The sequence below is a fragment of the Lepidochelys kempii genome, chromosome 8 (genome assembly GCF_965140265.1).
Source record: "Lepidochelys kempii isolate rLepKem1 chromosome 8, rLepKem1.hap2, whole genome shotgun sequence".
Classification (NCBI taxonomy): Eukaryota; Metazoa; Chordata; order Testudines; family Cheloniidae; genus Lepidochelys; species Lepidochelys kempii.
Window position 1 is genome coordinate 55,337,508 of NC_133263.1, and position 12,346 is coordinate 55,349,853.

Sequence of the window (12,346 nt, forward strand, 5' to 3'; positions counted from 1 at the left end):
TGTAAAGGCTCCCATAGCTGCTATTCTCTGTGAAACTTTAAATGACGCATTTCTTAACTTGAAGATACAAGTCTCCCTTCAGAACACATGCGTAATTAAAAGGTCACATAAAAGATTTTAATTGAAAGCCATAAATGACACATTGGATTGTAAGCAACACTCACAGAACAGATTGTCTTTTCAGAATACTAGGGTTGGTTAAAATAAACTCAGATCTTGAATTTTATACAAGTCTGGAGCATGTTTTACCAGTTCTGTAGCACTGATTGTCAAAGCTGGGCCTAGATTCAATTACCAAATAGCCATGATGTACCAATAAATGTCTTAAATGGTGTTGGGTCTTTACTATGAAAAGAATTATTATTCCCATTTAAAAGGCAGCTCATTCTCTAGGTCTGGGTATCTTAAATTCAAGTTGTATTTGTGTTTCGGGGATGAATAGGTCCAGTTTTGAACTGAGCCTTAGATGTGTCTGGTGTTGGGTCAGGTTTACAACAGAACTAAAGTTCAGTTTCCTTTGTACTTCAGTAAAGGCAATGCATAAATGTGTTGGTGAGTTTTACAGTATGGTATATAATGCATAGCCCCTCACCCACACAATATAAAGAGCTGCGAATCTGGATTTTATAGTGCCAAGGTTATGTTGTTGAACGTCTTTTCCTTTCTTACAGGGAAAGAAATTGCTGTTGGATAAAAATGGTTTCATTTATTTAAGATGGTCAATTTTAAAAGTAATTTCTCATGAACAAAATGTTTTTGCAGTTCTCCTTCTGCTGATTCTTCGTCAAACCTCTGGTTCTAGCTTCCATTAATATTTCACTGAAATCAGACCATTAGGCATTAGCTTGTGTGTGTTACCTAGCTGGCCCTGGAATATTCAACAGCTGTTAAGGGTCTAGATCAGACATCTATAGCACAGTGGAAAAACAAATCATTTGAAAGAGAACAATCTAAAAATGCTCTTCGGATAACTCAACTGCTGAATGACACCAGCGCGTCTTTTCGGTGCTCCAAAGCGGCTTGGAAAATTCTTGTCGAAAATTTTGACAGAAATGGGGAAAACATACATGTTCGTGATTTATTTCTCCTTCCCTTTTTCCACCCAGCACGAAAGCTGTTTGGAAAATAGGCACAGAAAATGAGTATCTTACCTCTGAGCTACTGGATTGTTCCTTGCTAGAGACTAGTACACAAGCAGGAGCCTTAGGGAAGCTGAGACCCAGCTACTTCCATTAGAGCAGCCAAAGCCCTTTCACAGAATCATTGAACTGAAAAGGAACTCAATAGGTTATCTAGTCCAGTCCCCATGGCAGAACTAAGTATTATCTAGATCATCCCTGAGAGGTGCTTGTTTAACCTGCTCTTTGTGGAATCTCCATCACTGGAGATTTCACAGCCTCCTTAGGCAATTTATTCAAGTGTTTGACTACCATGACAGTTAGGAAGTTTTTCCTAATGTCCAATCTAAACCCCACTTGGTGCAATTTAAGCCCATTGCTTCTTGCCCTGTCCTCAGAGGTTAACAAGAACAATTTTTCTTCCTCCTCCTTGTAACAACCTTTTATATACTTGAAAACTGTTATCATGTTCCCCTCTCAGTCTTCACTTCTCCAGACTAAACAAACCCAGTTTTTTCAGTCTTTCCTCATAGGTCATGTTTCTACATTTTTGCTGCTTTCCTCTGGACTTTCTCTAACTTGTCCATATCTTTCCTGAAATGTGGTGCCCAGAACTGGACACTATACTCCAGTTGAGGCCTAATCCGCATGGAGCAGAGTGGAAGAATTATTTCTCATGTCTTGCTTACAGCACTCCTGCTAATACAACCCAGAAGGATGTTCACTTTTTTTTGCAACAGTTTTACACTGACTCAGATTTAGCTTGTGGTCCACTATGACTTCCAGATCCCTTTCCACAGTACTCCTTCCTAGGCAGTCATTTCTCATTTTGTATGTGTGCAACTGATTGTTCCATTCTCAGTGGAGTACTTTGCATTTGTCCTTATTGAATTTCATCCTGTTTACCTCAGACTATTTCTCCAGTTTGTCCAGATCATTTTGAATTTTAATCCTATCCTCCAAAGCACTTTGTATCATTCGCAAACTTAGTAAGCGTACTCTGTATGCCATTATCTAAATCATTAATGAAGAGAACGGGACCTAGGACCGATCCCTGCAGGACCCCACTTGATATGCCCTTCCAGCTTGACCGTGAACTACTCTCTGGGAATGGTTTTCCAACCAGTTATGCACCCACCTTACAGTAGCTCCATCTTGGTTGTATTTCCCTAGTTTATTTATGAGGTCACGTGATATATCTTGATTTTAGTAAGGCTTTTGATACTGTTTCACATCTACCATTTGCCCCTCCACAAGGTTTGTTAACCTGTCAAAGAAAGCTATTTGGTTGGTTTGAACACATTGTGTTCAAGACAAATCCATGCTGTTGCTTATCTTATTATCTTCTAGGTGTTTGCAAATAGATTGATTAATTATTTGCTCCATTATCTTTCTGTGTAATGAAGTTAAACTGACTGGTCTGTAATTCCCTCTTTTTATAGGTTGGCATTATATTTGCCCTTTTCCACTTCTCTGGAATCTCACCCATCTTCCATGACTTTTTGAAGATAATTACTTATGGCTCAGATATCTCTTCAATCAGCTTCTTGAGTATTGTAGTATGTATTTCATCAAGCCCTGGTGATGTGAAGACATCTAACTTATCTAAAGGAGTACTTGTGGCACTTTAGAGACTAACCAATTTATTTGAGCAAAAGCTTTCGTGAGCTACAGCTCATTTCATCAGATGGAAAATACAGTGGGGAGATTTTATATACACAGAGAACATGAAACAATGGGTGTTACCATACACACTGTAACGAGAGTGATCAGGTTACGTGAGCAATTACCAGCAGGAGAGAGAGAAAAAAACAAAACAAAAACAACCTTTTGTAGTGATAATCAAGGTAGGCCATTTCCAGCAGTTGACAAGAACGTGTGAGGAACAGTTGCGGGCGGGGGGGAATAAACATGGGGAAATAGTTTTACTTTGTGTAATGACACATCCACTCCCAGTCTTTATTCAAGCCTATTTTAATGGTGTCCAGTTTGCAAATTAATTCCAATTCAGCAGTCTCTCGTTGGAGTCTGTTTTTGAAGTTTTTTTGTTGAAGAATTGCAACTTTTAGGTCTATAATCGATGACCAGAGAGATTGAAGTATTCGCCGACTGGTTTTTGAAAGTTATAATTCTTGACGTCTGATTTGTGTCCATTTATTCTTTTACGTAAAGACTCTCCGGTTTGGCCAATGTACATGGCAGAGGGGCATTGCTGGCACATGATGGCGTAGATCACATTGGAATTATAACATTCAAAAACCAGTTGGAGAACACTTCACTCTCTCTGGTCACTCGATTATAGACCTAAAAGTTGCAATTCTTCAACAAAAAAACTTCAAAAACAAACTCCAACGAGAGACTGCGGAATTGGAATTAATTTGCAAACTGGACACCATTAAATTAGGCTTGAATAAAGACTGGGAGTGGATGTGTCATTACACAAAGTAAAACTATTTTATTCCACCCCCTCCCCCCACTGTTCCTCACATGTTCTTGTCAACTGCTGGAAATGGCCCACCTTGATTATCACTACAAAAGGTTTTGGGGGTTTTTTTTTGTTTGTTTTTTGTTTTCTCTCCTGCTGGTAATAGCTCACCTTACCATACAGACTGTAACAAGAGTGATCAGGTAACACCCATTGTTTCGTGTTCTCTGTGTATATAAAATCTCCCCACTGTATTTTCCACTACATGCATCCGATCAAGTGAGCTGTAGCTCATGAAAGCTTACGCTCAAATAAATTTGTTAGTCTCTAAGGTGCCACAAGTACTCCTTTTCTTTTTGCGGATACAGACTAACATGGCTGCTACTCTGAAACCTAACTTATCTATGTAATTTTTAACTTATTCTTTCCCTATTTTAGCCTCTGATCCTACCTCATTTTCACTAGCATTCACTATGTTAGACGTCCAATTGCTATAAACCTTTTTGGTGAAAACTGGAAGAAAAAAGTCATTTAGCACTCCCCCCCCCCAATTGAGTAATAGGCCTACCACGTCCTTGCCCTTCCTCTTGCTTCTAATGTGTTCATTAAATGTTTTTCTCAGTCCTTGGAGTAAGATGAGGGAAGGATATATATAAAGATGCATGAAGCAGCATATGGACTCCAGGCAGGAATCCATTTTGGTACATGAGAGAGATGTGGCACTTTGTAAAGCTCCAGCCCCTTTTTCTTCTGTCCCCATGACAGTCCACCTCCGCTCCTGCCCCTTTTTTACCTCCAAAGTTGTCTGGGGGGGGGCGGGGAAGGGGGTTGTGTTGAACTGAGAGCTACTTCAAAATTCAGATCAAGTTTAGTCTGATTATGAAAAACACAACCACAAAACACTACTGCACCCACCCCCAATCAAAGAAAAAGTTTTCTTTGGCTGTAATGCTGCAACCAGCTTAGCAGAGGTGAACCCCTGTGCCTACACAGAGCTCATTAAAAATTATCAGAGCTGTAAGCTCTTAAGGGCAGGGGCTGTCTTGATATTTGTGGTGTGCAGGACTCAGCATGTTCTTAACATGTCCAATAATAATGGGCTGCAATGAGATCTCCAAAAACATGCCACGTTTGAAGTTACTAGCTTCAGCTATTTTTTGACTTACAGCCAGACACGTGTTTTTTTCCTCTTAGATATGTATAATAAAAAACAAGTGCATTAAATTTGCACCTCCTTTCCAAAAAGCCTTTACCTCTGGTTAAGCCAAAGCATGAACAACTGCCTCTAGAAAGGAATTCATTTGAAAGTAATGAGCAACTGCAAAAGGGAAGGGGGAGAAAAGTGTTTATAATAGAAGTGGGAATGCAGTGTCACAGCAGGATGTTCCTGCTCCTAGTCTGCTCGTAAGTAAGGAAAGTAGCAGTTTGTGGGGAAGAATCAGTTTCATTTTGCAGGGAGAAGAGGTGGGGCCACACTGAGGCATCTAGCTAATAAAATAAGACTCATGAAATTATGCAAAACTTTTTCTTTCCTTTTTCTGAAACTGGCATTTACTGCCCCTGCATCATTCACTGCATAGTAATGAAAGGAACTGAAAACATTCTTGATGGATCAGTAAAAGTTTTGTTTTTAATAAAATACTCTGACCTTACTTTACCTACTCAAGCAGCTACACCATTCAACAGATGTGCTTAACTGAGATTGCGCTGCACCAAGCTGAGAGCGCCGTCTTAACCACCTGGGCCCCCATCTGATTTCCTTTCTTCAGAAACAAGGTCTGTTCTATACAGCTGAGGCTGTGACACACGTTGCCTGCCAAGCAGAAGCCTCACCTGCCAAAATGTAACAAGCAATCTTACACTCCTTGTCTCCTCATCCCCAGCCTGGGGCAGAGACCAGGGGTTCCCAAACATCTTTCTCCTGTGGCACACCTGTGCAGTGGCAATAAGCACAACAGTCCACTATTAACACCTTGTGAGGAAAATTACTAATTATTATATACATGGATACTTATATGTACCAACAGGGGGCCAGTACTCATGGGGTACATCATTCTACTGCCCTTCTGAGCCTGGCCCTTCAGAGCTGGGCCTGAGCGCAGGTGCCACCCCTCCTCCCCACTGGCAGTGTGCCCCATGATGCCCAGCACCCAGAGTTGCCAGGCATCCTGACCAGATGCTAAACATCTGGTTACCTGCAGTAACCAGCCTCTGCCACCGGGGGTGGGGGCAGGAAGAGCAGCAGCTGTAGTGGAGCCTGGAGGAGCAGATCTGTTTAGGAGCTGCTGCTCTTCCTGCCCCCAGCCTGACGGAGAGAACTGGCTGGCTCCAAAGTAAGTAGTGGGGCCGTCTGGGGGTAACCTGTCTGCCCCTGCCCCAATGTGCCCTGATTTCCCCAGCCCCTTGCTCCAGGGACCCCCTGCCTTCGCCCTGCTGTGCCCCAATTTCCCCTCCCTGGCCTCTCGCTCCAGGGACCAACCAACCTTGCTGTGCCCCAATTTCCCCACTCCAGGGACCAACACCCCACCCCGCCTGTGCCCTGATTGCCCCAGCTCCCTCACTCCAGGGACCTCCCACCCCACTGTGCCCCAAGTTCTGGGGTGAGGCAATCGGGCAGACAGGCTCCGCATCAGCTCCTCCCAGCTCAGCTCTGCAGGTGAGTCCCAGGGGATGGGGAAACAGAGCAATGGGGTGGGGGGGGTGGGAAGGAGGGAGAGAGAGAGATGGGGGTGGGGCAGGGGTGTTTGTTTTTTCAGGGATTAGAAAGTTGGCAACCCTACCCGCACCCCTTCCCTTGCAGAATTAAGGCAAACTCCCTGACTTTACCCTGCCCCAGATCGAGCCAAAGCACCATGTCCCTCCTTACCATCAGCAAGGTGACACAGAGGGAGGAGGGGTGGCTGAGGGCCAGTGGTGTTGCCTCTCACCGGTGGCAGGCGTGGCACATTCTGCTCAGCCCTGGGACCGCCACAGCACCAGCTTGCCCAGGTCTCCTGCAGCAGGCGGAGAGCACCTCCCCCTCCCCCACGAGCTGGGGGGGGAGACACTGAGAAAGGAAACAGAACCGGTTACCCCAGTTAGCTCAGGGGCTCAGCCCCAGAGACACCCCCTGGGGCAGAAGTGTGTGGGGTGGGGTTTGATCCAAGATGGCTCACAAAGCCAGCTCATTGTGGGGGAGGGCAGAAGCAGCATTAATGGTGTTTCAGAGGGGGATGAGGCAGTTGGGGGGTGAGGTGTAGGAATGCCATGTATCGGGGGGGGCAGGGGACTCCTGGGCTTGGCAGGGACACCCTCTGGGACACCCTCTACATCTGCCCCCCCCTTCAACTGTCACGCCTGCCAGCGGACCACCCCAGAGTCTGTGTTGCGGCCAGCTTTGGGAACCCCTGCAGCAGCGACCAGTGTAATAAGCTCACGGCAGCCAAACACAGCCAAAGAACAGTAGCACGCAAGAAAGCAAGTGTGCTTTACAGCAGGGGTTCGGAACCTTTTTCTTTCTGAGGGCCCAGCAGGGGATCAGGTGGGTGGACTCGGGGCTCCAGACCAGGGGCGGGGCGGGGGGCCTGGGACATAGGCATAGTTTGACTTCTATTTCGGGGGGGGGGCAAAGGGCCGGCAGGGATCAAGCCAGCTCCGCACAGCAGGGTCCAGAGAGGGAGCGGCATCTCCACCCCCTGACTCACCTCTGCAGGCCACCCAGCCTTTCTGGGTTGGGGGGAAATGCAACCAAAAACTTTTACTCAAAGCAGTGAATGCAGCTAAAAAAGTTTGAAAACTGCTCAAGGGGTAGTGAGGGGCTGTGTGCAGGCCGGGGGCGGGGGAAGCTCAGGCTTCAGGGAAGGGGGTAGCTTGGGGCTGTGTGCAGGCGGGGGGGTAGCTGAGAGTTCAGAGAGGGGGGTAGCTTGGGGCTGTGTGCAGGCAGGGGGGTAGCTTGGGGCTGTGCAGGGGTGGGGGGGTAGCTCAGGGTGCAAGGAAGGGGGTAGCTAGGTGCTGTGTGAAGGCAGGGGAGTAGCTCAGGGTGTAGGGAGGGGGTGGCTAGGGGTGTGTGCGTGCTGGGGGTTCCTGACCAATGGAGCTGTGGAGTCGGCGCTCGGGATGGGGGCAGTGTGTGGAGAGAGACCCCCCCTTGGCCGCCCCTCCACCTAGGAGCTGGACATGCCACTTCCAGGAGTGGCGCGGAGCCAGGACAGGTAGGGAGCCTGCCTTAGCCCCTCTGCACCGCTGGCCTTTTAGCGGCCTATTAAAATCTCCCAGATTGGTTTCAGTAGCCTCTGGGAGCTCAATGCCGATGCTGGGAGACTCCCAGCCAATCCGGGAGGGTTGGTAACCCTCCCTTCTGGAGACTATGTCCCAGCCAGCTGGCTTCATGGCCATGCTCCTTCTCTGTGAGCAACAAGGACCAATGCTGCCTATTTCAGCGGTGACCATGTTATCAGAGCTAATGCTTAGAGCACCGTTCCACCTCTCTGACAGTTGCTTTCTCTTCTCTGCTACCTAGCCCCAAGAACCCTCATCTACCCCCATATACACACACACACACTTATGCAAATACTGAACAGGTACAATGGAGATGTGCCAAACCGGGGACTTTCCGTCTGCAAAGTGTCCTTCCCCTTGTGGTTTCCAGGGATTGCTCCCGTCTAAAGCAGTGTTACCGCTGAATTGAAGAGAAATGGCTATTTTCACAATGAGAAGCATGCTAATATCAGCATTTCCATATGCTTCCTGGGCGAAGCCACCTAGTCCTATACTCAAAACCTGCCCCGTTTCTGAGGGAAGCATGTGAAATCTTTGTGACACTGTGTTCACATCCATAATGAAATGTGAAAGAACCTGAATTCTTGCACAGTTTTCCCTTTCTAGCCCTGGCTACTTTAAAACTGATGTTCTCCAAGTGGGCTTGCACAAAAGGCCTGCTCCTGCTCCCACACTGAAGTCCATGTCAAGATTCGTATTGACTTCCGTGGGTCAAAGCAAAGCCCCTTCCGATGAGCTGCAGCACCACCATGTTCTGCGTGTTTATATTTTTCAAATGGTGCTTTTAAAAAAGCAGATCAGAAGGCAAGCATTGTCTCGCTGAACAGTGCCACCTGCTGGCCAGCCAGGCTCAAAATGGAGGTCAGGTCTGCCCTGTGGGCTGGAGAATAAAGACCTGATTATGGGAATGGAGGCTTTTTAAAAAGGGCAAAACAACACTTAATTTGTGCCAGGGCTTGGTAGTTCGTAGCCCTGGCACCTCTGGGCTTGCTGCATCAGTTATGAATGCAAAAAAATTGCTCAAGCCCCAGCATCTAATTGCTTGAGCTCTGGCACCTATTTCATTACAAATTAAGTATTAGGGGAAAAAACCCCAAATAATTCACTATGGCCCAAGGATGACCCACAATCCTTATTCCACATGAGCCTAGTTTCATGCCTTTCTTCAGCTTGGGGTGTTGACAAGGCTGCACCACATAGGGTAGTTGTGGATCATGTGTTTGTGGTTAGGGGCCAGGGGAACAGGCTCACAAAATCTTAAATCCATGATGGAGTTGGTTAAGTGCAAGCGTCCCACTGAGAGTCAGATCAGGCTCCAAAATGTTGTAGCTATGATCTTTGTGTAAGCAGTGTCAGGATGAGCTCCACCCTGACATCTGGTGGTGAGGTGTGGCAAGTTGTGGAAAAGAACTTCAGGGGCTGATCTCATTTGCATAGACACACCCACCACGCCTAGAATGAGACCATAGCTGCCCAAACGGTCACTTTGGCTGCTGTGGGATCCCCAGTGTCTCTGTTATTGGGGCAGGAAGAATAAATTGTTATTACCCTGATTATGGGAACTGTGCTTGGAACTGTACATGGCCTTTTATTATGATGGAGGGACTCGCCATCAACTAAGTAGCACTCGCTAGGCAAGGGTCATGGGTTCCAAAACTGTGTGAATGGAGAGAGGCTGGGGACAAGTATTAATACTTGGTGGCATAGGCCCCTTGGTGAGGGCCTTACATGCTAATTGCACTTCCTCCTCTCTCCACCGTGGAATATCAGAGCTAATTTTGATTTCATTAGAAGTCTAGTTATAGGCTGCTGAGCTCACTTTGGGCTGACAGTGCACCAGCACTGGGGCTCCCCTACTACAAGCTGAATTCACCTAAGAGCTGAAATCACTGAGTGTTGTGTTAAGTAGTGGGGGAGCCTGAAGATATATTGTGGAGCAGTTTGCGGGGCGGCTGGAGTGCCTTGTGGACTGGCTGGTGAAGCAGTTCGACGCGGAGCAGTTTGTGGATGGCAGGAGCTGCTTGTGGGCCGCGGAGCTGAGCGAAGGAGTTCGTGGGGCAGCTGGCAGAGCAAAGCTATGGAGCTATGGGGCGGTCAGTGTCAGATCATGTAAGGTGCCTCTTACCCCCATCCCATCTCCACCCAGGTTGGGAGGTAAAGCTCTGCAGATAAACTTTCGAACTCTGGGGCTGCCCTGACCAGGGACAGAGACTTTTGGGTCATTGGACCTTTGGGGTTGCTGGACTCAAGAACCAAAGGGAAAGGACATGCCCCAATTTGCTTGGGGTGGGTTTTTTTTGTTTGCTCATGGGTTGTGTTATGAATCCTGTTGGTGGTGTTTCCCCAACATAATGCCACATTGTTTCTCTCTGTTATTAAAAGGCTTTTTGCTACACTCAGACTATGTGCTTGCGAGAGGGGAAATATTGCCTCTTGGAGGCGCCCAGCGGGGGAGGTATATATTTGTCCCAGGTCACTGGGTGGGGGCTCGAGCTGGTTTGCATTGTGTTATTGGAATGGATCCCCTAGATATTGAACCCAGCCCTTGTTGCTGCCAACTCTGACGGGCAGAAGGGTTACATTTGTGTCTCTTTGTTATCTTTTTGTGCCTTATTTCCACACGACTGTGAAAATGCCCCAAAGCAGCATGGCAGACCCCCAGCCCTGCTCACCCAGCATTCTCAGTCCAAGAGCTCCATGTAAATTGAGACTCCACACAGCTAATCATCTTGCATCCAGTTCTATGTATTATCAGACCTGCTGATAGACAGTAACATGTCTTCTTTAGGAGAGAGCACAACATTATCAGCAATTATTAAAAAAACGAAAACCAACCACACGCTCCAATGTACAGCTCATCCAGAAAGTGAAACAATCTCTTTAGATTTTAGGCCAGGAGGATTTTTTTTCCCCCCAACTTTGTGTTGTACAGAAAAAGATCTAAATCTACATCAGCTAAATCTAAGAAGTGTAGCACACGATCACCTGCCTTATGGGACACTTTAAAAAACAACAACATGACTTACTATGCTGACATCTTACCCAATACTGAGTATATCAGAACTCATCCAAAACAGAACAAGCTCACTCCTCACATTTAAAAATATATAAAAGGCAAGTTGCCTTTTTTGTCCTGCAATATACAATTCTAATGCAGCCATCCAACAAAGAACAGCAGACTTGACACCATTAACATTTTCATGGTTTTCTTTTTAAAGGGACACTGTCAAGTAGTTTAGGCCCAAACCTATCAGTGAGGAAACTGAAATAGTTTTTTATTATATTAATTGGGAAGGAAACCCAAAAGGTTTGTAGCCAAGAAACAGGAAGTGAAACTGACCATTAACAGGAAGTAGCGCTGGCTGATTTAGTTTCACTGTTCAGTGTGAATGAAACAAATTAAAAAAAAAAAAGAAAAAGAAAACGAAGAGCATAAGTGGCAAAAAGCACAATGGATTTTAAAATAGATTATTAAAACAAACAGCTAAGGTGTCAGTTTAGGAGGTTGCAGACACATCTCAGGAGACTGTGACCATCCTCTCTTTCCTTATGGCTAGATGGGATGGGAGGGGTGTATTGAAACGTAGGAGAGAGGACTCCTGAAACTATTTTGTATTGCAATGTGAAGTGGGGACTCATGTTATGGAAGAGGTGTAGATAGCAACACAGATGAGGCCATTTTTGAAGTCGTGATCTTGACAGTGATCCTTTAAAACACACACACACACACACTTGCAGCTTCTCTCAGAGAATGGGGTTAAAAAAACGCAAATCAACAACAGTTAATGTTATGCAGCAGCACAGTGACAACTATCTGGAAAGGACTTACACGTGTCCACCTCAGAACCCCTATATATATTAATCTTTATAAATACAGTATTCTACACCAGGAACTGTAGAAAGACGTCATTCAAGGACATTTTGTAATTACTAGTGTCAACTCAGTGCGCCATGGAGCCAACTCGCCACTCCACAGAGGTTTCAAAGTTACGAACCCTTGTGAGAATGGACTGGAGTTTACGATACGCTTTTTAGAAGTCTTTTTTTTTCTGCCAATCTGGAACGTTCTGGTTCAAGCCCCTCCCCCCACTCCCTTTCCCAAAAAATAGAGATTGGTTAGGTTAAGTCAGTCATATCCAATCAATTTGCTTTGCCACTAAAGACGGCGAGAAGGAGACCACACTGACGTCTCTAGAAGCTTCTAGATGAAAGCTAAATTGTGAGGCAGGTTCTGCTGTTGTTGTCAGAGTCACTTAGCAAGGGGGGCAGTCATAGCTCATCCCTGGACAACGACGCATCGAGAGATGGCTGGGGGGCCAAGGCATCTTTGTTCTGGGCATCACTGTGGATCTGGCCCTGTTGCCGGGACTTCCAGGAATGGGCTCTGTCCCAGTCAGTCGACATGGTCTCATTGTCCCAGATGGTGGATGTCTCTGTGTCACTGAGATAACCCGGCTGCCCTGTGTAATGGGTGGGATAAACAAGCAAGGGCTCTGCTGAGAAGGCCTTCAAGTCTCTGGACTCATAGTACTCCTTGTACTTCTCT

At 46.2% G+C, this 12,346-nt stretch overlaps 1 protein-coding gene across 3 annotated transcripts in view; it reads right to left on the bottom strand.

The window, feature by feature from the left end:
- Positions 1-10,524: 10,524 nt before the first annotated feature.
- Positions 10,525-12,346, bottom strand: part of COLGALT2 (collagen beta(1-O)galactosyltransferase 2) — an 86,337-nt gene continuing 84,515 nt past the window's right edge. For all 3 annotated transcript variants that reach the window (XM_073356651.1, XM_073356652.1, XM_073356653.1), the window contains one exon: positions 10,525-12,346. In XM_073356651.1, coding sequence (XP_073212752.1) covers positions 12,070-12,346 — 277 coding nt within the window. In that variant the 3' untranslated portion in view covers positions 10,525-12,069.